At 35.5% G+C, this 26,814-nt stretch overlaps 2 protein-coding genes across 2 annotated transcripts in view; one reads left to right on the top strand and one right to left on the bottom strand.

The window, feature by feature from the left end:
• LOC137392836 (sodium-coupled monocarboxylate transporter 2-like) overlaps window positions 1-18,560 on the bottom strand; it is a 47,110-nt gene extending 28,550 nt beyond the window's left edge. Inside the window, exons 1-6 of the mRNA XM_068079169.1 lie at window positions 18,434-18,560; window positions 16,447-16,506; window positions 14,501-14,861; window positions 11,737-11,802; window positions 5,411-5,462; window positions 2,034-2,101 (exon numbers count right to left, since the gene is read on the bottom strand). Coding sequence (XP_067935270.1) covers window positions 2,034-2,101; window positions 5,411-5,462; window positions 11,737-11,802; window positions 14,501-14,857 — 543 coding nt within the window. The 5' untranslated portion in view covers window positions 14,858-14,861; window positions 16,447-16,506; window positions 18,434-18,560. The remainder of the gene's footprint in view (window positions 1-2,033; window positions 2,102-5,410; window positions 5,463-11,736; window positions 11,803-14,500; window positions 14,862-16,446; window positions 16,507-18,433) is intronic.
• Window positions 18,561-19,920: 1,360 nt separating this feature from the next.
• Window positions 19,921-26,809, top strand: LOC137392839 (small ribosomal subunit protein eS12-like). The gene is made up of 5 exons (XM_068079175.1): window positions 19,921-19,999; window positions 20,123-20,152; window positions 20,593-20,715; window positions 21,358-21,460; window positions 26,595-26,809. Exons 2-5 carry the CDS (start codon window positions 20,142-20,144, stop codon window positions 26,757-26,759), a joined length of 402 nt encoding a protein of 133 aa, XP_067935276.1. The 5' UTR covers window positions 19,921-19,999; window positions 20,123-20,141; the 3' UTR covers window positions 26,760-26,809.
• Window positions 26,810-26,814: the final 5 nt, after the last annotated feature.

The following is a 26,814-nucleotide window of genomic DNA, read 5'->3' as shown; positions in this document are numbered from 1 at the left end:
TCTCTAATCTATCATCTAATACTTTGATGATTGCCGATGATAACGATGTTCACATTATCACAAACCCATCCGTGTTCGTATCAGTGACATAGTGTTCTCATTTTTCTTTTTAAATTTTTGCGAAGAAACCTCTTTGTTTGCTAGTGACTAAAATCAAATACTAGTCTCGCAGCCGCGGTGCCATGCATGTGTACCGATAACACGTCCTTTTACATATTAGCCTTTAGCCTAATATGCAAAAGGAATAAACAGATATAAATAAATCGCTCTATCGACGACCTCAAATTATCATTGTCAAAATGGTTTACATTTGAAAGGCGAAATATCGGAAAAGCTTGACAGCTGCGAACTTTTCAAACGTGTACGAGTTGCTTCGTTGATGCCATCGGTTTACGGTTAACATAATCGACGATGAACGCTGAAAGGAAAATGCGGACCTACGGCGATATAATGTGAACCAGGCTTTACTGTTTATCAAAGCCGATACCGAAATATGCCCTATGAGTTTTATCTACTCTTAAGGGTTAACTGAAAGAGCAAATTATTGTAGCATTAGCAAATAACATTACAGATTGCGGCCTTAATAATATTTTTGTGCAATATCGACCAAATACAAGGTTATATTAGCATTTACGAGTGGAAACAGCTGCAATGCTATATGATTATTTTCAAATGGCCGATTGTTTCAACTAGATTATCCAATAATCATACGTTCAGAATACTTATTCATAAAAGCAAAGTAGCATTAATCTGTTTTAACAAGGTGACTTACCAAAGTAGCCGATTTTTATGGCCAGCTTTTTAGATTTCCAATTTGTGTCAAGAAAGAATTTCTGCAAGCACACTGCACAAGAAGAGTATTCTATAACCACCAGTCAAAAGCTAAGGTCGGACGTACGAATACCAAGAGACATTAAATGTCTGCCCGTTTGGCATAGGGCGTGGATATAATGCCTAGCATCGTTATCTTCTGCTATTTCCTTTGATCGTGATAATAAGTGAGATTGGTACGCGGCCATTGGAAAACCTGCCTTAGAAGCTAAAGAGCAGCACTTTTTTGTAACATAGATTAGCCCGGTAGAACGTGATTGCTTGCGGGTGAACCAGATAGCAAATCGCTCTAGGAGAGCTCAGAAAAGTATTTTTTTCCCATTCACTCTCAGCAGCCACACCTATCTGGCTATGCAGATAGCAAATATTCTATAACCTATTTAATGTTATGTAATAGTTGTATTAAATAACATTAAACAAAGTTATGATTTAGAGTGCATATTTGGATTTCCTTAATGTACCTAAAAACATCTGAAAGAAATTTCCAACAATACCATTCGAATAGTGCATTGTTGACAGAAATAAAAAAACTTATTAATAAACATTTGAAAAGTCTCATAAAAAATATGCAATAACTGTTGTGGTTTGAACATCAGCTGTAGAAAAACCAGAGCAATGTGAAGTTATTATTACCACTGTAGCTACTAGCATTAATTTTTACATAATATCAAACTAAATATCATCAGATTTTTTCTCCCTTTTGCCAGGTATTTTATGTTGTTAATTTCATTGTATGCAGTTTTAGTTTATCTGCAAACTTACTTAAGCTTTGCCACATTTTTTACTATTGTATTGTATTGCACATTTTTTTAAACTATTTGATTTTTCATAAAATAAAAAAGTGCAATATAGACTCGAATAGCCACCAATTTGTAATTATAAAATACTTCTGGATTGAATAGGTAACCTTGCAATCAGATTAAGCTTAAAAAATTGACTAGCCCAAAATAATATCTATGCGACGACGATTCGGATAGACACACACCTACACGATGTAAAAGTCATATCATGAACATGGATCAATGCAGTTTCTTTGGTGACGAGACCCGAGGTACGAACTGTGGAATCTGACAGCCCCCACAGTCACAGATAATAAACATTTCTCACAAATAAATACAAGCCTGATTGGCTGGATAAGATGCAAGATAATGCAAGGGATTAGGAAGGGATTAGGAAGGGTTAGTTCGATAAGCACTACTCACAAGAGTTGTGTAGAACGTGCAGACCAATCCAACAGAGAGAACGGAAATCCACACATTTAATCCAGTAACTATAAAGATATTTTAGAAAATTACAAAATGCTGTTACCATAACTTCATAAAGAAACATTGAACGTGCCTGTAACGCTGGTTGGCTTGATATCTTGACCCTTATAATTATAGTTGTGTGTACACCATTTGTGACAGAAAGGTGGACAGGATGTCAACCTACTACTAAATTGTAGTAAACAGATAAGAAGATGAAGCAATTAGATATTTGCAGAGAAAAGGAAAAAATTGGTTGCTTTCCTGAACATAGATATGCAAATTACAAACCTTGCTAAGAAAGTTTGTTAACCTAGGCATACAGTCTGATTATCAGAGTCAAAGAGTCAACACTGTAGGTACTGCAATCAGAAATTCTGTGTAAAGATGTTGTTCACATGTTTTTTAAGATTTGTTCAATTATTGGTTGAGCTGATCCGCATATACTTTCATCTTTCACTTATTGTGGTTAAAGAGCAGCAGCGCTGACAATGATAAGTGAAAAACCATGAATTAATGTCAACCAATTAGTTGGCAGACTCATCAGATAAAAACCTAGTTTATATGCTGAGAGCAATGTTGAGGAGAGGAGGTGCAGTAGTACAATAAACATAATATAATAATGGAATTTGGAAAATATAATATATAGTATTTGGTTCACTGTGTTGCATTATTTGAAAGTTATGGTCATATCCAGTTTTCTCATCTTCCTAGCAATTAAACTTTACCCTTGACCTAGGATAAGTTATCCTAGCAAAGCCTAGTTGTTAGTCGGAGAGACTTAAGCTAGTAGCTTGCTATTATTAGTAAAGCCAATTGCTGATCTACATTATATCGACTTTGTTTCTTATTTCTCGTAACTATAGAACTGCAGCTACTGACAAATATTGAATTCAAAGGCCAAGAGAAATTAGGCGCAATTAGCGAGGATTTACAGTCAAACATCCACATATGAGTTTTCCAATACACAAAATGCAATCTTTGGTGAAATAATTCACCCTACACCAAAAGTAACATATTAATCCAAAATTAATTAATATTTGTTATTATATTGTTTTAAAGCTAATGTATAGTTTATTAAGGAACGGTAAATAAACTATACATTAGCCCGTACTAAATTATTCTTAAAAACCATTGAACAGTCTTTCCTAAGAAGTTTGGATACAAAGAACTAATACGCCAGTATAAGTGAAGTGATATGCCCAGCATTTGTGAATCACAGTCAAACCCTCCCCCCTCCCTCGCTTATAATCACCTCAACATGTGATTTTTTCAACATGTCGCATTCGAGGATATATATTTAACTCAACACAATAATCTCTAACATATGCTCAGTGTTTCGAAAAATTTCAGTTTCATTAGTGAAAATGAATTAACAAAAATTTAAGCCAAAACGTAAAACGAATATTAAAATGAAATATACCGTGAAATATCTATTTGAAAGCTACCTCTATCTGAACGCCACTAAAAGGAGAAGGGTAGAAAAATAGAGGGCCACCCTTTAATTGAACGCCACCTCCATTTGACCGCCACTTTGACATTCTTTGATCTTTACGAGCCCATAATAGAAAGTGATCAGTAGAAAAGTGTCCACAAAATAGTACTGATACTAGCTCAGTTACATCAATAACAATTAATTCTCAGTTTTCCAACTCCAAAGCTTTTTGTGTTTGTTTCCTTTGAAAGCAACACCATAAAAATATTAGTCACTGTATCAGGCTAACCGTAATTTCTTGTTTGATTAACGCAGTATTGATACTTTGACATACATGTATATTAAAAACGGTTTACATTTATGTTAGTATATGATCAACTATTTTTAGGTTAAAAGTTATGCTAAGCGAGCCAAACTTATTTGCACAAACGCGTTGCATTTGTGCAAAATGCAACGTGTAAGTTTTTCTTTTCTAAAAAATCGTTTGAATTTTAATATCGACTAGTTCAGCAGTGCAGAAAAAGAGTTGAGGTCAGTAGACATTGTGGAAGGTATTGGGCAGCCAGAAGATGTTCGTTCCATCAAAAGCAACAATCAGAACGCAACTGGCTGAGCAAACGATGCAAATCTTTTTGTTTCAAAAATGTTAATTTTTGTTTCTGCATGTAATATAAGTATGGTTCGTTTATGTCATTTGTTCTTGAATGTATATTTATATAACATTTAATAGATTTTTTTATATAACTTATAAATTTGCAGATTCATTTCATGTTATTTAATAGCATCCTTACGGTTATCTTAACCCGGCTTACAATGGATCGACGCTCATAACTTCTTTTTTATTGCACATTAAAAGCCGGTTTTAGCTGCAAACTGTAGCAAACATCTCAACGAGTGCAATGAAATTTTAGGCAACATTGTTAAATACAGTTATACAATAAAAATATGTTTTCAAGTTTAGAATGCATTAATTAAAAAAATTGAAAGCTCAAACAGATTGCACAGCAAGGTACAGGCTATAATATCATCAAAGGTTAATTGCAAGCAATTATTAGATATCAAGTGGTAGGGATATTTCTCAAATTCCAAATGTATATTTATTTAGAGATCTACAAAAATTTGAAAGTAAGTTAACAAATTTATTGCATCCGAAATGGTTAATGTCGCTCCGCCTGAAGGAAACTGCAAAATATAGGCGACATTCGCTTCGCCAGTAAAAGAGTTAAATTGTTCTTCTAAAAATTCTGACAAGTTATTTGACAAATACAACACCAGCCTCTATTAGAATGCCGCCTTTATTTGACTGCCACTATAAAAAGGGTTGAAAAATAGAGCACCGGACGTTCATATAGAGGATTTATGGTATACTCATTTTCGGTTTAAATGTTACCTAGTTTGGGTTGGAAGAAGTCAACATCGAGTATTTCATGACTTTCACCTTTGAACCTACGCATTACCAAGCCTACTCCTTCCCTCACACGTATCTTATGTAATCTTACAATAAATACCTTATTATTATTACTTTATTAATCTAACTTATGGATATAAATTAAAGTTTCAGCATTGTAAGCAGTTTTATATAGTACTCTAAAGTATTCTTCTTATCGCAGCATTTATTGTAGAGCTACCATAGGTTCCTCTATTGTAGAACCAATTGAATAGCTTACAGTGTATTCCTATGGAAACATTTGATCCAAAATACAATTATTTTAACATATGAAGCGCATCTCGAAATTAACATGTTATGTAGAGATTTTTTTTGCAGAAAACTTGATATGGCGAAATAATATAGAGTACATTCACTAGCTAAAAGCTCCTAACAAACCACAACTCTCTTGATTCAGTCATCGTAAGACGTGATAATCATACCAATAAAATGTGAGACAGTGTTGATGCCTACCTTGGTTGAGGGCAAGGGCAGGCGCGTAGAGCACAATCGCCATGTAGAAAACCTAAAAATACAAAGCTATGCTATTCAAACAAATATAAAGACACTCAGCTCTCTGATTTGAGCAGGTTAGTGCTGACAGCAGGGTAGATACATAATCAATAGTAGATAATAATGATCTTTGAATGCATATCATAGAGTGAGCGTTGGATGGAGAGGGAGCGTGAGGGGATGGAGAGCGTACCTGTAGCATTCTGCAACAAGTACATAAGATTTTAGGTGAAAGTGTGATGTTAGAATGTGTTTGAAAGTTTCCAGCCTGGTTTCTAGCAAAAACTTCAGAGATTAATATGCACAGCATTTCCTCTGCATCTGATATATAAAGCTTCTTTATTTTTGTCGGGCAGCTTGTTTGTAAAATATAATTTACAATAAACATTGATATTGTCAACTTCAACAGCAATGGAAGGGTAGGTCATACGGACTATAATGATCTGCCCTCTTCCTTCACAGCCACTCCCTCCTTAACTGTACGAGTCATCGATAAAAGCTCACTGTCAGCTGTCATTATCTTATTTATGCACCTGAGAAGCACTACTGTTACAGGAGAGCATCTGTGAAACCGGTGACCTTGCATTACAAGATAAATTTGAACCAGGCGTAACAGCAGTGCTTGTCATGAAGGATGCCAAATACTGAGCTGTCAAATTCAATGCCTTTGAGGGTAAATGCATGTTTAGTTTCTCCATTCATGAGCGAATTAATTTTGCCAAAGGGTTAAGCAGTGGCTAGGGGAACCATTTGCTGCAGACCTAACGATCAATGGAAAATTAGACAAGTTCAAACAAAAATGCATGCTTATAGCAACATTTCGAAACATTTTTACATGTAGTTAATTTGCATATAAAATAATATTGCAAAAGGCATTATATTTTCTATGTCCTGCAGTACCTGCCATGTCATCTCTTATGGTTATACGATAACAGCATATCAATTGTCGTTCGCTTGAAGCCTAAGCATACGTTTTAATAGTTGAGCTTGTTTTAACATCAGGGGCAGTCATTACAATGCTTCAGCCCTCTCTTACAAGTAATACGGCTCACTCCTGGCAGCGATAACTTATATTTATTATTACATATGTAAGTCATTAGGTGAAAAAACTGTTTTTTGGTGTAACACAAGCTACTTTTCGTGTTATTTTTTAATTTAAAAAAAATCCTTAGTTTGCTTTCCTGAAACTGTTTTTTGGTTAAAGTAGTATGGTATGAGTCAAGCTGCCTTCTTGAAACAAATTGGTGGTGTTTTACAAAGCCACAACTTAACTGTTTTGCCTTGGACTCAACTTTGACTTCTCATGTACTTAGCTTAAACCTTTGATCTTTCACCTTTTACAATAGGGGTGCCCATTCAGCCTCTACCATAAATTCACATCTCTATTCAGAGACCAGGCCAGGATGGCAAATGTTAAAGAATCTCCAATAAGGATTAACTTGAGCTACAGGTGAAAACTGTGCCTTAGCGAGGTGCCCTCTTCGCTTACATCTAGTTAATCTTTTCATATATTCACTAGTTTTTTCTGCATAAAATTTCTCAAGAAGGCAAACACATTTGCATTTTAAAATGTTTAGTATGTCAAGTAGTTGGCTTGAACTAAAACTTTTGATGTGTTTCAGGAAGTTTTCGTGTGGAGGAAGAGTCTTGTAAAGTTTAGTAATGACTCAAGTCAGTACTTTGTTTTTTTTTTAAACAAAACGCTTCTTTACCATCTAAAGATGTTTTTCTAGGATGCATGAACCTTGACAGCTAGCGTGGGAAAATATAAAATATAGAAATACGAAGCTACAATTGACCACTTGGTTTAAACAGTTTTTTTGCTTTTAGTTTTTATTTTTGAAAACCTTTTTTTTTAATTATTGCCTAAAGCCACTCAAAAGTTACTTAATTTGCTACTGATGAAGTTAATTCTGCAACTGCTAAACTTCTATCGTCCGTAAAATATAAAAAGATAGCAGCTGAAGTTGTTAAGAGCTTCTAATCAACTATATTAAAAAATATAAGTTATATTTTTTTATAAATATAATTTAAATAATATTTATTTAAATTATATGTATAAAATAATATAATTTAAATAAATATTATTTAAATTATATATATTTACTATATGTACATATATGTAAATTTAATTGTACTATATTTCTCCTTAAAAATGAACTTAAACAAAATTTTAGTAGATTTTATCAGAAAATATCAGTATTTTTTTATCATTCGATATTGATTGCGATGTTTGAAGTGATCTGACGGCCAGACTATTTTAAAATTAAAATCAACAAAACTTGATCGTGGTTAAAACGCTCAAAAGAAAAATACATGTGAAGTGACGTTACTATCGTTCAAGCTCAGTTTAGCTAGCGTTCACGTTGCAGCATTACACGCCTCTATTCTGTCAGTCTCTTTATGACTACAGACGTCATAATCACATTTTTGCTTGATCTCACGTTTTAACTGAGATAAGTTTTATCAATCTTAATCTCTAAACATCCTGACAGTCAGATCACCTCAAACATTAAAAACAATTGTAAATGATAGAAAACACCGATAGGGTCTAATCTCTAATAAAATCTACCAGAATATTGCATAAGTTCATCTTCAAACGAGTCTGAACTAGAGGTGTCAAGTCTGAACTAGAGGTGTCTAGTCTGAACTAGAAGTGCTGAACTAGAAGTGCTGAACTAGAGGTGTCTAGTCGGAACTAGAGGTGTCTAGTCTGAACTAGAGGTGTCTAGTCTGAACTAGAGGTGTCTAGTCTGAACTAGAAGTGCTGAACGAGAGGTGTCTAGTCGGAACTAGAGGTGTCTAGTCTGAACTAGAGGTGTCTAGTCTGAACTAGAAGTGCTGAACGAGAGGTGTCTAGTCTGAACTAGAGGTGTCTAGTCTGAACTAGAGGTGTCTAGTCTGAACTAGAGGTGTCTAGTCTGAACTAGAAGTGTCTAGTCTGAACTAGAAGTGTCTAGTCTGAACTAGAAGTGCTGAACTAGAGGTGTCTAGCTCATATCAATCTGATATAGATAGTAATGATGATTCATAGATTAGCCGATGACCATGCTAGCCACTGGTCACATTTAATCGTTATCTCATAGTCTGCGTAGAACAGCCTTGACATCACAAACTCTCCATTTTCTGCAAAAATTAATCCCTAATTTTATCCTTTGGTACAAACCGCATTAATGCAGACGATCAGCCCGATAAGACTGATCATTGGTTCATTATTTTTCTGTTCGTCTACTAATTTCTATCCTAAACGCTGCCGCAAAGGTCAAAAAGTTCAATTTTGCCGGGGCACCGAACCTTAAAATATCTGTAACTGCTGAAACCACTAAAATGTGATGGTAATGTCAGTAACACCACAGAACGCACTGGTAGGGGCGGTGAACTCAGCCTCCCATATGCTGAGAAGACCTGCAGTGTGTCAGTTGTGCTCATGTTTATCAGTAAGTTGCCTTATTTTTATAGCTGTTGGTTATGATAAACGGATAGCTTGGGGTGCTAGGAGGACATGATACTTTTTGCAGATGCCGTTGAACTGCCATCACCGTAGTATGGCAGCAGTTGGTATTGTAACGCCACAACACACAAATTTAGTTAGCTATTGTTACATAACAAACATTCTATATCCTGGTTTTCTATGGTTTGGTCCTCCAGAATGTACTTACAATTTTTAGCAAAAACTCAAACAAAGTTTAAGGGATTGCGGTTCTCTATCTTTATGGCAATGTCAAGGTCTGTATTTGTATAGCGCTTGACTGTATGATAGTAATAGAGATGGAGTTACATGTAGCCTATACGGTAGTAATAATGTAGATAATGAATACGCACCAATCAATACATTGTTAGCAAGAATAAATTATCCAAGCATGATGACATTGATGAGTAGTAAATGCATGCTTAGTTGATTAGATATAGAGACTACACTGAAACTACATTGAAGTCTACAATGAACAAATTAACCCTAGCGCTGGAATGGTTAAGGCAGTGTCAGTCATGAAGGTGTGTTGTGAGAATGTCATACTCAGACACAGGAGTTATAGCAGTGACAGCCCTTACTATAACAAGTATTAGTACTTATCAACAGCCACAAGTGGTATATAGTTTGTACTGATGTTTGTACTAGTTTGTATTGAAGATCATATATTGAAATTTTTAAATTGACCCTTTATTTCAGCTCGCTATAATAAAAATTAAATTGTAAAGGATTATACAGTTATACTTTAGAAACCAAAACTAAGTAGGATAATTGAATAATAACATACTTTTAAATATAGCTAATTTTCAAAAAAAAAGTCACTGACATGGAAAATTGGTAAATTTTTAAATGCAGCGCGGTCTGGGTAATTGGGCGACTATTTGGACCAGACCTCTAGGTATCAACTAGACAGAATGGCCCAATAACAAATGTTCTATATGCTGACACTATAATCAAGTGTGAAATGCCTTGTGTACATAGGTGCATACATACACTGTACAGTGTATAATCCTATTGTATATTGTGTTGCATTTAATATGTAGTCTACATCAAGCTGAATTATGTACGTGTATAGTGAAGCAGCTGGTGATTTGAAACACATGTATCAAGTGAGCAAGTGCTAAACCATTATTACAGGCATATATACACACTAGCTGTGCCACCCGGCGTTGCCCGTGTAATAGAAGAGTATTTGGACAGAAAATTGATTTGTATTTAACATATAACAACATTTGCCATTCTAAATTTCAAACTACATATCATGAGAAAAGTTTTTTGTCTTAAACAACGAGAAGTAGTGAGAGTTTTGCTATTAGCAAGTTTAATAATGTGAGCGAACAGCTTCTCGTGACGTTATGCTATGACCCGCGCCACACGCAAAGCAGTTAGTTTTTGCTCTGATATAATGACTTATATTCTCAGGCTAGCAATTTGACTTCCATAGTCTTGTGGTCAAGGCATCAGACTGGTGAATGGCTTGGTCCGAGATCGAGTCCTCAACAGTTCGCAATATTTATTCCAAAATTTTAAGATTTATAGCCGGATTTCCGACGAACACACGGACACACGGACTTTGAGAAATATATACACATATACCGTGGATCCCGAGTTACGGCGTCCCTGTCTTACAGTTTTTTCGCCTTTCGATGTGGAGCATGAAGTTTTCCGGACCCTCATTACAGCATTTCCTCCAGGATACAACATCAAAATGTCTCTCCAAAATTCAAATTTGAACAGCATTGCTCGGTCTTTCTTATCGAATTAGTTTTAATAAGGTCGGCTAAAAGTTAAAGTGAAAGCGAGGCAAAAAGCACTAAGCCCGAAACAGGTAATGGAAAATTAAGAGGATGACAAAATTAAAGCTAAGATCAGTGACAGATTATAACCTTGCTGCAAGCGCGTGTTTAGGCAACTAAACTTATTGAAATTAAGTTCAAAGTTTCTATTACGAAGGTTCATAAAAGTCTATTGTACTGAAGGTGTTGCTGTAGAGTCTCTCTCACACCGCAGTTAGCCAATGTGTCTGTCTCGAAGGTAGAGCTCTACATTTTACTGCATTAGATAATTATTATAGGCTCTTGTACCCATCTATACGACATTTTTGTCTTGCAATGCCAACACCAGAATGAATTAATGTCAAACAGCAAGGGTCCACTATTGTACATGTCTGATGAATTTTGGTTAAGCTCCCAGTCTAAAAGTCCAAGTCCTTCTGCTAACTTTTCAGCCAGCTTTCTCAGGATTGGGCGAGATAACGCAAGTTTATTGGCTCTGGCTGTAGAGAACCAGTGCAGAACTATATGTGTCTGATGAATCTTGGTTAATGGTTGACTTGCAACAAAATTCACATTACAGTTATTTGATATGAAAAGATTCACCATGTCTTACTCTGCTGTGTTGTAGGTGCAAAATATTTGGAGATGTGATTACAAACTCTTAAAAGCTCAAAAACGAACAGTTAATCGCCTCCATCACGAAACCGCTGTAGATTGGCAAAAATTTAGCTCCAGCCGGCCTTAGATAGACACAATCAGATGAGTTTACTGGCCTGAATATGGAGGGAAGTTTGTCTGCTGTACATGAAATGAACCTGACAGTTCATTTGTTTATAAACCTATTTTTGTTTTTTGGTCCAACCAACTAAATTCATGAAATTTAGTTACATAATCTCTGACTGTATAGAAAGCAGTCTGCAATTACTCCTTTGTAGGAGCAATGACTCCTTCGTAGGAACTTGGAAGTCTTGAAACCAAGGAAACTCAGTGTATGGTCATGAGAATCAATAAAAAAGTGTTTAGCCCCTGATGTTCCCACTTACCATTTGAAGGATGAATGTGATGCAGGCAGCTAGTCTCACACCTTTGCTGAAGCGCAGTTCCAGATACTACAAGAGACAAAACTTTTAGACTTATTCTCTACAGAAGATCAACAAGACAAATAAAACACTGGTATAGAATAACGCTCCTAGTAGTATGAAAACACCAGGAACATGTAAGAATCGATGATTGGACAACTCAAAAGATATACCGTGAAACCTCTATTTCAATGCCGCCTTTATTTGGACACAGCGTCTAATAGAACACCACTATAGAAGAAAGGTTGAAAAATACAGCGCCCCTTTTTAATTGAACGCAACAAATAGCAGCCACTGTGATGGTGTATTCTAAATTTAAAAAGTTAAAATGTCTTTAAAAATTAAAAATGTTGTCTGTTTTCTAACTCCAAAGTTTTACGGTTTTTTCTTTAAAGCTTTGAAAGCGACACTATTGATATAAATAATAACAGTATCACACTAATATTTTATCATCAAAGTAGTTCCTTGTTTAACTTGGCCAACGATCAATGGCATTAATGTCGATTTGCGATAATGTAATACGTGATAATGTCGATAATGTAATACGTGATAATGTCGATAATGTAATACGTGATAATGTCGATAATGTAATACGTGATAATGTCGATAATGTAATACGTGATAATGTCGATAATGTAATACGTGATAATGTCGATAATGTAATACGTGATAATGTCGATAATGTAATACGTGATAATGTCGATAATGTAATACGTGATAATGTCGATAATGTAATACGTGATAATGTCGATAATGTAATACGTGATAATGTCGATAATGTAATACGTGATAATGTCGATAATGTAATACGTGATAATGTCGATAATGTAATACGTGATAATGTCGATAATGTAATACGTGATAATGTCGATAATGTAATACGTGATAATGTCGATAATGTAATACGTGATAATGTCGATAATGTAATACGTGATAATGTCGATAATGTAATACGTGATAATGTCGATAATGTAATACGTGATAATGTCGATAATGTAATACGTGATAATGTCGATAATGTAATACGTGATAATGTCGATAATGTAATACGTGATAATGTCGATAATGTAATACGTGATAATGTCGATAATGTAATACGTGATAATGTCGATAATGTAATACGTGATAATGTCGATAATGTAATACGTGATAATGTCGATAATGTAATACGTGATAATGTCGATAATGTAATACGTGATAATGTCGATAATGTAATACGTGATAATGTCGATAATGTAATACGTGATAATGTCGATAATGTAATACGTGATAATGTCGATAATGTAATACGTGATAATGTCGATAATGTAATACGTGATAATGTCGATAATGTAATACGTGATAATGTCGATAATGTAATACGTGATAATGTCGATAATGTAATACGTGATAATGTCGATAATGTAATACGTGATAATGTCGATAATGTAATACGTGATAATGTCGATAATGTAATACGTGATAATGTCGATAATGTAATACGTGATAATGTCGATAATGTAATACGTGATAATGTCGATAATGTAATACGTGATAATGTCGATAATGTAATACGTGATAATGTCGATAATGTAATACGTGATAATGTCGATAATGTAATACGTGATAATGTCGATAATGTAATACGTGATAATGTCGATAATGTAATACGTGATAATGTCGATAATGTAATACGTGATAATGTCGATAATGTAATACGTGATAATGTCGATAATGTAATACGTGATAATGTCGATAATGTAATACGTGATAATGTCGATAATGTAATACGTGATAATGTCGATAATGTAATACGTGATAATGTCGATAATGTAATACGTGATAATGTCGATAATGTAATACGTGATAATGTCGATAATGTAATACGTGATAATGTCGATAATGTAATACGTGATAATGTCGATAATGTAATACGTGATAATGTCGATAATGTAATACGTGATAATGTCGATAATGTAATACGTGATAATGTCGAAAGGAGAATACACAATATGGCAACATTAGCAGCGCTTCGCCCGTGAAAGGGTTAAATTTATCTTATAAGAAATTTGATGAGCCAGTCGAAAAATACAGCACTACCCTTTATTTAAAAGCCAACTCAAATTAAACGCTATTATAGCATTTATGTGATGTGATTATGGTTAATTGGTGAAACTCCAGGCTCTACCAATTAAACATAACCATGTTGAAAAAGTTTTTTACCCTGGTTAAGAGCATCATGTATTTACTTTAGATATAAGGTAAATACCTGAAAAGAGTGAGTGGGTGAATGTGTACGGTAGAATGTAATTCTACCACACTTATACATTCACCTGCTCACTTCTCTCAGGTCTTTACCTTATATCTACCACACCTATAGGGCCTACATTCACCTGCTCACTTCTCTCAAGTCTTCCTTATATCTACCACACCTATACATTCACCCACTCACTCTTCTCAGGTCTTTATCTTATATCTACCACACCTATACATTCACCTGCTCATGCCTCTCAGGTCTTCATCTTATATCTACTACACCTATACATTCACCTGCTCACTCCTCTCAGGTATTTACCTTATATCTACCACACCTAGGCTATACATTCAACTGCTCATGCCTCTCAGGTTTACTTTCTTAGGAATCACATTCAACATAACAACATTTTCAAAAAGAACAGTAACAAAATGTCATGTGATATGTTTTTGTCTTCGGTATACAAAAAGATAGTGGAATCACAAAGGAGCTCACCTCATAGGCGCTGGTCAGATTGAGGTTGTAGAATATCGGCATGTACAAATGAGCGGCTGCAGGTATAACCAGCGAATAGGACAGACCTATCATGATGAATTGCGTGCCATAGTTATAAATTTCTGCTGGGTTTCCCATTAAAGTTATAGCCGACATGAAGCTGGCGAGCATAGACATGGCCACTGGCCACACACTCATCTTTTTATCGGCCAACAAGAACTCTTTAGTCGTACTCTGGCGTCCACCCGCAAATGCATGGTAGACTCCAATGCCTGCGGACATCAGCAAGACCGCCCCAAATACGACATAGTCCCATACTTGGAATTTAGGCACATCAAAGTTGGCTGCGTCACTCATATCTCTGCAATCAATGCACAGACTAATACTTATATCATATCTGCTAGGTATGGGAAAAGGAATGGCACAAAGTTTAACGCTTGACTATCAAGAAGCTAAAAACCTCGTCACCATTAGATGGCTACACTTTATGGTAAACTGACTAATGCCTTTTGCTACCGTAATGCATATAACATTTGTATTCTTCAATATTTCAGCCATAGTTTATATATTGGCCAGTAAAGTTGCACATGAAATATAATTTTCTAAGATTTTAACTAAATTTTAAAAAATAATGCGATGGGTGTTTACCTGTTTCTAGTAACTTTTTGGAAATATAAAAAGTATGTTTTCTATTAACAGACTTGATCTGAAAAAAGCAGGCAAAGCACTTGAAGCGAACGCCTAAATGAACTTTTAGTATATCTGAATCTCTGCTGCCTAAAGGTCCCTAACAAACTATTCTGTATACCCAACCACCCACTTCGTAGCTACGCCTCACAAACAAAAACTACTAAACACACCAGGCAAAAATTTTTCCATCCCTTTTAAATACTATTGAACTTCTATATCATTGTTTAATTTTGTTTATTTTTTTAACGGGTCTGAGTTGCTTCCGTCATCATTGGCCTGTGAATTGGCGTTAAAATCAAATCAAGGCAAATGCTGCAGCTCTCACTGATACCATGAGGTGCATGTTTAGTGTGTAGCTACACAGTCGTGATCCATTCACAACTCTGCAGTAATGGCTTCAGTTCCATGCACACTTACTATCATAAAAGGAAATAAGAAATTAGCCCTAAATCCCTATATTATCCTTATGTAACCATATTCAACTTCTCTATTACAGGGTCAGTTTAGTAGTATGCAGATACTTGCTGCTGGACAAACTGGGCTGATTGAAGAGCAGAGGAGAGGAAGGGAGAAGAGAGGAGAGGAGAGGAGAGGAGAGGAGAGGAGAGGAGAGGAGAGGAGAGGTGAGGAGAAGAAAGGGATGATATTGACACTTTGACAGCAAGTGCTTTAGTCTGAACACTATCTCTATATATCACATTACGCTTTGGCTATGAGCCTTTGATGAAACTTGAAATTTATAGCGCTCAATTTTACCATAAAGGTTTTCCTTACTTCCATAGACATAGACCTACTTATGACAGAGTTTTTATGGACCTAAGTAACAGAACTGGCTAGCAGCTAACGAGGTCTATGGCCAATTGCACCCCCTCATCATCAATGCAATTCAAAGATGAACAAATATGGAGTATTTTCTATAATCTTACATTCTATACATAAACATTTCTTGGTACATACATGTATATAATTTGCTTGTTTGTAGTCATTTGAAAGAAAATACAACTGCAATTCTAACTGGTATAATTAGGTAAACAACATTCTACACAAATTATTTGCTGTAAGAATCCAATATTAGCATCAGGGAGAAAAAAGATATGATCATGTTTTGAAATGTTTTTGAATCACAATATCAGCAAACAAAAACTTAACTGTCAAAATATAGACTAGATGGTTTATGACAAGAATGCTTGATTGACCGCTCTAAATGCAGTTTGTAACAAAGGGCATGTTTATGCAAATCCTATTGACCCACTTACCATCAGATGTCTAGCAGCTCAAGTCTCTCTCTCAATCTCGCCGAGTTGATGCGTTTGACTCTGAAACCCAATAAAGCTTGCAAGAGCGTAGACTCTCTGAAGCCTTTTTAAGCTAACCGGTATGTATATATAGTTTGACTAAAAGGCGGAGCCTAATTTATAAGTTTGTTTGCTTAGATAAACACGAGGTCACAGTTTGTATGCATTACTATTTTAGCTTCCAACTTACTAAAGTGAAATGGTTTAGAGTGACCACAAATAGACAGCTGAAAAGCAGTTAAATGTCAAGTAGCCGGTAAATTGGAGTATAAGTTACCATCAGACGCCACAAACAATCCTTCTTTCGGTAGCCTACTCCCCTTACACAAACATCAGTCTCACAGCTTGGTGCTGATTTCCATCGGCTGCTAAACTAAGTAATCCAAGATTTCTCTTCATGAAGCTTAAAATGCATTCAGAATTTGTCCAGAATGTCTGAAGAGAAACACCTGAATTGCAGCAACTGAAAGGTTGACTTGCAACAAAATTCACATTACAGTTATTTAGTATCAAAAGATTCACCATGTCTTACTCTGCTGTGTTGAAAGTGCAAAATGCACAAAAATGTGATTACATGCTTTTAAAAGCTCAAAAACGAACAGTTAATCGCCGCCATCACGAGACCGCCGTAGATTATAATCTCTTTCCAAAACGGCTCAAATGGGACGTGTAGTTGTACAAGATGGCTTCTGTTAACACTTTCACGCAACCTCATTCGTCGAAATATTTTCACAAATATACTTCACGTATTCAATAAAGCCATGTCTATTGTCCTTACGTGTCTATTTCATCATCATTGTAATGCTGTCACTTTCAGCACTGATATCTGCACTGATTTCAGCACCTACCGTGAAAATGCGTTTAATTTTTTAACCTTAGCTTGAAGGAGTACATATTCTCTAATAAATATGACGAGCCTGTTGGTCACCTGTGATGGTCGAAAAATGCTGCAAAAATTGTTCGCGCTGTTTGGCAAGAAGTATGGGTCACATGATCAGATTACGATTAGACGATTAGACCAAGCCGTAACAAAACTGTAAAGTAGCGAGCGTCTATATTTAGTAAGGGATCTTCGGTAAAACCCGAAGTGTTTGTCATAAACTAGTGCTACAAGAAGTTTTATATGGAGCCTTTTATTGGCCTTTCAATTTACATGAGAACATCACATGACAAAACAATAACCAAATGTAATGACTACATCAGAGAAATAAACTGATTCCAATTGACGGCGATTTCGTGATGGCAGCGATTAACTGTTCATTTTTGAGCTTTTAAGAGCTTGTAATCACATTTCCACATATTTTGCACCTACAACACAGCAGAGTAAGACATGGTGAACTTTTTGATACCAAATAACTGTAATGTGAATTTTGTTGCAAGTCAACCTTTAATGCCCAGTCTGTCTAACGTTTTCGGTTTTAACCTGGCCTTAACATAAGGCAAACCAGAGTGCAACACACACTCAGTTGATTATCTTTTACAATTTCAACCAATCTTAGCTTTGCTTCCATAAAATATTTATTGAAGAAGAGTTCCTACTTATGACTTACAAAGTTTTCTTTTGCTACAAACTAAAACAATGACAATTAACTGCAGTTGGTAAAACCTGGTTTACATTGGACAACTACACAGCTAACATGATTCCCATTAGACAACCACACAGCTAAAATAGTTTCCATTGGACAACCACATAGCTGCTATGGGTCGCATTAATCTACCGACGTAAAAAAGTTTAATCAATCCAAACATTTTCATTCTAGTCACATGTATGTTACGCCAATGGTTAAATATATGTTATACCAGTATTGCCAGTATTATGTGTGAATGACGACTGAAGTGAATGAGGCTTAGGAATCCCTTGAACATATTGCATTACCAGACTGACAATCAGTGTTTTTAGTGTTTACATACAGGTAAATGACCGATAATTATAAGTAGCTCTACTTACTGATACTTTCAAGAAGCAAGTTTGTAACTTTGCCGTGACAAAGATGAGTTCTATTGGAAATCCTTGTTTACTCGTAAGTGTGAAGACGCATCTGTATGAAATCAATAACTGAGTGGCTGTAATTAAATAACTGCATCCTGAAATTGAATGAAGCATTTAATTGTTCGCTTATGAAAGCATTGATCAAAATCAATTCCATTCATTTGCAAGGTCTTTATGCACTGCACATTGGACATCACGCGTATTACACAGCTCTGTGTAGGATGGTCTTTGATGCATAATAACCTTGTGCATAGAGCTAACATAGAGCTAGCATAGAGCTAACACTGGTTATATGAACAGGCCCTTAATTGGGAGAAAGCTGTTGAATTTTCAAAAAAACAACCTGAATGCTGTTGAATTCTCCAAAAACAACCTGAAAGCTATTCACTGTTGCATGAGCTTGAATTACAATCTCAATTTTACCAATTGCGATTTATTTAACACCACAGATGGATAACTCTTAATATCTGTAACTGCTATCATATAGAAATATTGGGTAGGCCTATTTGTTCAAACAAGGGCATCAACATGCTGAGTCTGAAGCTCAGACTTTAATAACATACAGAATGTATCCTAAATGTTATGACCATGAATTCTTTATTGTTCAATTTCAAATAGAAGTTGAAATTCAAACTGTTGTATATACCGTAAAAGCTTTATTTGAGTGCCATGTCGTGCTATTTTTGTAGCACCTCTGTTAGAGGTAGCATTCAAAGAGAGGTTTTACGGTAGCTTATTTTACAAACAATGACAAGCCAGCTATGCTTGCTCAACCTTACTCACTAGCTTTTAATACAGATGTGGTTTTTAGGCAAAACAGTCATTTTACATTTGAACAACTACTGGGCTGACTCATTAGTTATTCTTCATTTCCGTTCCTTGCGTTCTTTTACAATAACATCTCTTGACCATCTGTTCACTATGTTAAACATATAGATTGGTACTAGTCACATTTTTAATAACATTAAAACTATTTACGCAAAATAAAAATAATCAATTTGTTGATAGCAAGTTGCTTGTTACTTAAATTGCTTTTCTTCACATGATCTAATACATGTACAGGTTTGAATCAAAAAATAATTTTGCTTCAATTTACAAATAAAGTTTGTATAAAATGTAAGAGTTGTCTACATCTATTATTAAATTATATTTTGCAAGTATTAAATTTTATTAATGGCTTGTTGGTCATAAATAGTACTTAGTATGCGTGTATGTATGATAAATAATTTGGCAAAACATCGGCCAAATAGAAAATGTTAGAGTTGCGCACTCAGCTTTATTTAAGGAGTTGTAGTATCGTGGAATTCGCGATTCATGAATTTCTACAATACACGGCTAGATGAGTTGAAGGTAAAATATATTATTTAAGTTATTATTTAATAAATCAATGCTTTGTAAATACCTAATAAAAATGTATTGATCTTTTGAGCAATCATTTTTTATTACATTGTTGTGTTTATTTGCGGATATATTATGATTTCCGTCCCATGTTCTTTTTACGCGATACAGCCCTTTTACCCCATCGTAAGTATTAGCCTCCTAACGCTATCGAAGTAATTAATTGCATTTGTGTGCGATCTGTCGTCACTTGTATCATGACTATTCGGAAATACCTTTTGCTAATAATTTTGTGTATTTTTGTTACAGGAGGACGTCCTGTGACAACATGCAGGAAGGGTGAGTTTTGTATAACATTTCATCCATAGGCCATCGTTTAAAAGTTAGGGTGTGTAACTGTGTATATAGTGCTGGCGTTCGATACTGCTCGACGCAATGGATATAGGAATCGTAAGTAAAGCTCGAAAATCAGTATTTTTAGTCGATTTAGGGTTGGTTGGATATATATCGCCGGTAGATATATTTTTTTGTCAAAAAGCTACCAGCGCTAATATAAGGTTTGTCCTGGCGATGCTCTTATTCATCAATGAGTAAAGGTAATTCACTAAATTTCATGATGATCTCGAGTTGAACCTTTTTAGCAGTTTCATTCTCCATTATTGTCGCATTTTGGCTTGCCAATGCTAAATTTGCGGACAGAAGTCTTTTTGTCTGTGAGAGTTTGTAACAATTTCCTCGAAGTGTCATTGATGTCTAATCTTGCGAATGGTATTTTACAGAGATGAGGTTTCTGCCCCTGGCGCCATGGATTTGACAACAGCCCTTCAGGAAGTTCTTAAAAATGCTATGATACAAGATGGTTTGGCTAAAGGTGTCCGGGAATGTGTCAAAGCTTTGGACAAGTATGTTATTAGTTTTCTTTTATTTTGATTTTTGGTCCAACATTGTGTTCAAGTTTTTAAAGAAGTTATACTAGTTATCGCTGAATGTTCAAGCGCTTAAATCAATGTTTAGCTGTGCGATGGACCGCAATGATTAGCTGCTGACGAGATTTTGCTATGAGCATTCAACGTAATTGTTGCTTTCACGTTGGACTTACAACATATTGAACTTTGATACTAATAAACACAACTGTTAGCATTTTGATTGGCTGTTGATGGCATCGAATCAAATTCCAACAGTTGTGAAACTCAACGTCATTCAGAAACATGTTTCTGTGATGTCACAAAGATTTATGTAATGATAAAGAAAGGACTACGCGATACCAGGAATACAAATTCGTTATTTCTATCGGTTGTTGGTTAGTGGTCATCGACAGTTAATCGCTCGTAGTGTGTACACCTTATCGTTGGTGATGACCACAAAACAGCTAATCGTTGTGGTCCATAGCACAGCTACGTGTTGATTTGAGTGATAATGTGCCGTAAAAGGTAGAAACTCAAAAGGTTAATAGGTAAGATAAACTGCACAAGCTCTTCTGGTCCAGTAGCTTTGCACTCCAAAATATTTTTGTTGCCACTCAAAGCTGCTTTTAATTTCTGTAGGCGTCAAGCTCATTTTTGTGTGCTGGCTGAGAATTGTGATGAAGCGCAATACAGCAAGCTCGTTGAGGCCCTTTGTGCTGAGCACAGCATCGATATCATCAAGGTAAAACAATCCTTAGTCCTGTAAAAATGCAGATTTAAATGACAAACAGTTTTTATGCTTGTCTGCACAAGGGTTCTGACTGATGCATTAGGATTGCAGTGCATTGCGCAGTAATTTTGCAGCGCGTTACAACTTTTTAGTGTACAACAGTCATTGGCTGTTACTGCATGTGCACTTCTACAAATTGCCTACTGCAATCTATTGTGCATTTACTCTGACGCGTTACCTGAAACTCTGGAAATTTATGCATACTGTGTGAATGCTGTCTTCGAAACATGAGACAGCATATTATGAAGATGTTGATACGGTGATTCAACTTACACCATTGGCTTGGCTTTCTTGTGATCTGTATTGCGATTCCGCCGTTATTGCACATTGGCAATAAGTTCTTACCGCAATCGAGGGTGTTTAAAAGCCTATTTCTTTGCCTCTTGTCTGGTCTCAGTAGAATGACCGTGTTGCTACTGTTTGATGTTAGTCCATTGCAACCATCCTGGTCTGCCTGAGACGTTCTGGCTGCTGAGAGGCTGAAGAATGCCGAGTTGATGTGAGAGCTAGTTCCTAGCTCCATTTCAACCATACAGAACATGCTCGTTGTGATTAATTTGTCTGTTCACTCTTACTCACGATTGACCAGCAATCGTGAGTAAGAGTGCAGCATCTTGAAATCGTGTTGTTATTGCGTCAAAATCAACTCGGTATTTGTTTCTGCGATGAGTTTTTAAGAAAATGTGGTGTGTATGTACGGTGTAATCCAAAAGTTTTTACTGCGTTTAGTGCTGCACACCATGCAGTAGGTAATACCAATACTGCCTACTGTGTGTGTTGGGAAATAGTTGTACTGCATGTATACTCTGTGGTGACCTACATAGTTATTAAGACAAATTTACTGCAACGGTAATGCATTTTTTCTGTGGGCATCAGTGAGTACTTATCCATGCGCAGTGATTTTTTTCGTGATGTTCACAACCCTGGTCTCAGTCTGTTTAAAATTTTATGCAAGTATATGAATCATTATCTCAGAAACTATTTAAGTCGGAGGTGTGACATTTGGAGTTATCTACACTAGCAGGAGAAAATTCTCAGTTATTTTGCAAAACAAAATTGATTCTAGCTTAATTGCAGCAGATTTTATGGTCAATAAACCGAATGCACGTTCACCATCAGTGCGAAAACATAGTTCTGAGAAAACTGGTGTTAAAGTTTGAGAAAACAAAAACCAATGCACAATTTTGTTTACATTTCAAAACGTCATAGCAACCAATGTCAAGATTTGATATTTATCTAAATTTCTGTATTTATATACAAAAATTTGTGCTAAATTTAAAAATCTGAACAGATTTTAGCTGACTGTCATAGAAATAGCTGTATATCTATCAAAAATGTATTAGTCCACTTATTCTTAACCCTTTGGCAGGCAGAGCGACATTATTGTCGTTTCGCGATACTGACGCCAATGGGCAAGGCGACTATTATGTCGCCATGCGTACGTTTTATAAATTGATTTCTGGTTGGCTTATTGCATTTTTTAATTTAAATAAATAGTAAACTAAAATATATTGTCTGTTAGCAAACCAAAAAATTAGCCGTTTTGAGATAAAAAAAAACCGATCGTTTTTGCAATACTAAGCGAATAAAAAATCTGAAATAAAAACGTATTTGAATGAAGTAGAGATTTTTGTTTGTAGCTTGTTTATGCTTCTGTTACTGCTTTCTGAATATTTTCCCAGAGTGCAACAACTTTCTTTTACTGTCATGGCATCCTTCAAAGGCTATAGAGGAACAATAATAAGCACATGATGTCAAGACTGGTGTAGGCCTCTGAAAGGACAAATGCTTCCAAAATTACTATAGCTAGAGAAACACTTATATAAGAATTTGACTTATAAATGTTTATTTGTATTTACCTGTATAATAAAAACACAATACTCATATACAATATCATAAATAAAAATGAATCAATGATTTTTTTTTAATCAATTTGTGAAAAATTAATCTTCCCAGGTGATCTCAAATTGCGCAAAAAACTTGTCTGCGAAAGGGTTAATTTTGCAGATATTAAAACCGGCTTGGCAGTACAGACGGTTCCCTACTTACGAACATTCGAGTTACGAACAATGGTACATACGAACAGGTCTGCGCGTAGGCACTACTGAGAAGCACCACCCAGCATCCACCTTTCTCTACTCAGTTCGTTGCAGTTCATAGGTGCGTGAACGTATCTCCAGTGCGCAAAGAACTTTTTTATTTTTACTGTACGTATTGTAAAGGAGTTTGCCGGCCTTTGCTTGGCACGATCTAGACTAATAAATAAAGATAAGAGAGTGTAGTTGCCTCAGCTTTTAATTAGCAAAGGAAATTTCACTAGCCGAGAAGCGTACGGTCATCTGCTCTGCTCAACTAAATGAGCGCACTCCTTTATATGTATACAATAATATCAACCGTTCCGGCAAACGGTAAGAACACCGGCTAACAAGGTGAATAAATAGAACCGCTAGTGCGTTGGTATGACAACAATATAAGTGACGATAAGTGATGTTATGACGGTATATCAGATATAACAATAGCATAACGAGTGAAACAATCGATATAATAAACGGACAACACATACAAAAAATAAAAAACAACTATAAGTGATAGCATAACGATTAAAACAACAATATAATAAAAAGGACAAGACATACAATAAATAAGAAATGCAGTGTCATGGCCCGGCGTCCACCAAAGTATTATCTCCATTTTATTTTAAAAAGAAATTCAGTACAAACCAATACAGGTTACTTATACAAGCCTTAAACATACTTATATAAACCTTCAATTTACTTATATAGGCCTTAAACATAAATTATAATACAAAATATAGCACTGAAGCAACTTACGAACAATCGTTCTGAACGTAATTCGTTCGTAGGTTGGGAACCATCTGTATCGCGATTTTGGGCACAGCTGTAGTATCACCGACAAAGCCTTATACAAATATAAACTCAGTAAAATATTGAACACCATAGGACACTATATACTCCAATCTTGTAAATTCGTATAGTAATTCTTGTAATTAAATATTATAATAATCTTATAATTGTTAAACTATCGTCATCATACCCTTTACTTTCACTGTTTTTGGCATCAGTTGGAATACCAAAGTACTCATTAAAAGTCTCCAAATGTCAGAATTATTTTTAAAATCGGCAAAAACAAGTCGATTAATTTTATCGGATGCCATTTTTTAGTACTTCCTGTTAAGCATAGCAACGGCTTTAAGGGGTTTTTCCGATGGTTGGAGACTTCTATTGGCTAAACTGACTTCAGATTTGGAAAGATCACTCTTTGATTGGTCTGGACGCAGGTGTTGCAAAAATCGTTACCAATATTATAAATTCAGTTCATGCAGCTTCAATGTCGGATAACTCAGCTTCGTGATTTGTGACTTAACCATGGATTCTGAGATCGTGACCCATATACTCGTGTATAGGTTGAGTTCCTGGGAGACGGTTTTAAGTGTGAATTTTTCGAGTCAATTTATAGATCAGTATTGATAAATCTTATTTAACACCGTCGTACACAAGTTTACAGTGTCACTTTCGATCATCACACGCGGCAGCCATCATTGCTGTGCTGTCAATGACTAGTTTTAGATTTAACTAGTAATATATGTTGAAAAACATTGAGCGAAACTTCACCACTGTGAATTCTGAAGTTTATTGCACATATATTCAACTAGGTGAATGCCCAGGTAATACAAGTTTGTAGAAAACTTTTATTTAACATATACAACATTTAGCATTCAACTTCATATCAAGAGAAAAGTGTTTCTGTGCACCTCGGCATCTTGGTTATTTCAACGTATTCAGCTCACCCGCTGCCGAATTTTAATTGCGAGAAAAATTGTTCTTGATATCGTATGGCGAAAAAGATGATGTAAGGCAAAGACTAAAAACATCGTGTTGAGCGCTGTATGAGGGAAAAAATAAAACAGGGACATGGTAATCCGTTGCATCTAAAAATGAAAACTAAATACAGTGAAACATGGATAACTCAAACTTCAAGGGACCAAGCAAAAGTGTTTGAGTTATTAGAGCGTTCAAGTTATCAGGACAGTCATAAGTGCATGTATTTATCAGTAGATATATGTACATATACAAACTATATATCAATCAAAAGCATAGATGGCTTGTTGCAAGTTAAAGGGTCTCTCGCGTGAAGTTTTAAATATTTTTAATCAGAAAGTATAGATATTTTACTATCACTTGAGATTTGTTTGTTGCTTTAGGTGATGTGACTGCCAGGATGTTCTCAGATTAAAATTGGCAAAACTTGATCGCGGTTAAAACGCTCAGAAAAAATATACATATTTTTCTACCGAGCGTTTTAACCAAGATCAATTTTTCAGTAAGTCAGTTATTACAAAACTGCTTTACTATTAAAAACCCATTGTCAATTTTGCCGATGCTACTTTAAAGTTATCCTAATTATACCTCGCTTTTCTTGCTTTCGGAGGGCTTATCGCTAAGCAGATGTTTGGTAAAATTTGATTTTTGCAAACCTTTAGAAAAGTCGTTAATGAAAATATTTGCCGATGTTGGTAATAACGAGGCCTAAGAACTACTAAAAGTCGATGTTTATCTCTATGGCTTGGAAATGAAGTGATATTCTCAAAACTGTTGCAAAAACTGTACGAGTTAACGGAGTTTCGGTTGAGTTATCTAAAGCCATTTATCATTGCGTGGGAACAGACCAAGCAAATCCATTCGAGTTAACCATGTGTTCGATATATCCGAGGGCGATTAATACGAGTTTCACTGAAGTTGACAAATCAAACAATACGCTGCTCAGAAGTAGATTGCAGCTTAGTTTGAAACTTGGTAAACAGGTTTTGCAATGTACACGCAGTATCATTTTCAGTACAGTGCAGTTTCACTAGGCATAGTATTAAATCTTAAATATTATGTGCAATCCTTCCATTTGTTGAATCTGCTTGGGTAGTGTCAAATTCTTTTAGTGAGTCTCTAGAAATTCAACCAACATACAACAGTTTCTGTTTGTGGGCCTTAGCAGAATGCTGCAACAACGGCAAACTTTCCCACTATGGTAAAGTTCAACTGTCACACTCGAGTATTGATTTCCTTTTCAACAGGTTGCAGACAAGAAGAAATTGGGAGAGTGGGTTGGCTTATGCAAGATAGACAAGGAAGGAAATGCAAGGAAGATAGTTGGGTGCAGCTGTGTGGTCGTTAAGGACTATGGCAAAGAATCACCTGGTCTGGACGTTGTCAATGAGCATTTTAAGACCAAGCAGTAGTCAAAAATCATTGTTTATGCTCAAATAAATGTAAAGAACATCCAGAACAATGCAC

The sequence above is a fragment of the Watersipora subatra genome, chromosome 4 (genome assembly GCF_963576615.1).
Source record: "Watersipora subatra chromosome 4, tzWatSuba1.1, whole genome shotgun sequence".
Taxonomy (NCBI): Eukaryota; Metazoa; Bryozoa; class Gymnolaemata; order Cheilostomatida; family Watersiporidae; genus Watersipora; species Watersipora subatra.
Note: the sequence above shows the minus strand (reverse complement) of the source record. Positions and strands in the feature narration are given on the sequence as shown.

What these genes read in the sequence shown, in the direction of transcription:
- LOC137392839 (XM_068079175.1), top strand. An exon ending in TGTGTCAAAGCTTTGGACAA is followed by an intron (nt 20,716 to 21,357) that starts GTATGTTATTAG and finishes TAATTTCTGTAG; the next exon opens with GCGTCAAGCTCATTTTTGTG. An exon ending in ACAGCATCGATATCATCAAG is followed by an intron (nt 21,461 to 26,594) that starts GTAAAACAATCC and finishes CCTTTTCAACAG; the next exon opens with GTTGCAGACAAGAAGAAATT.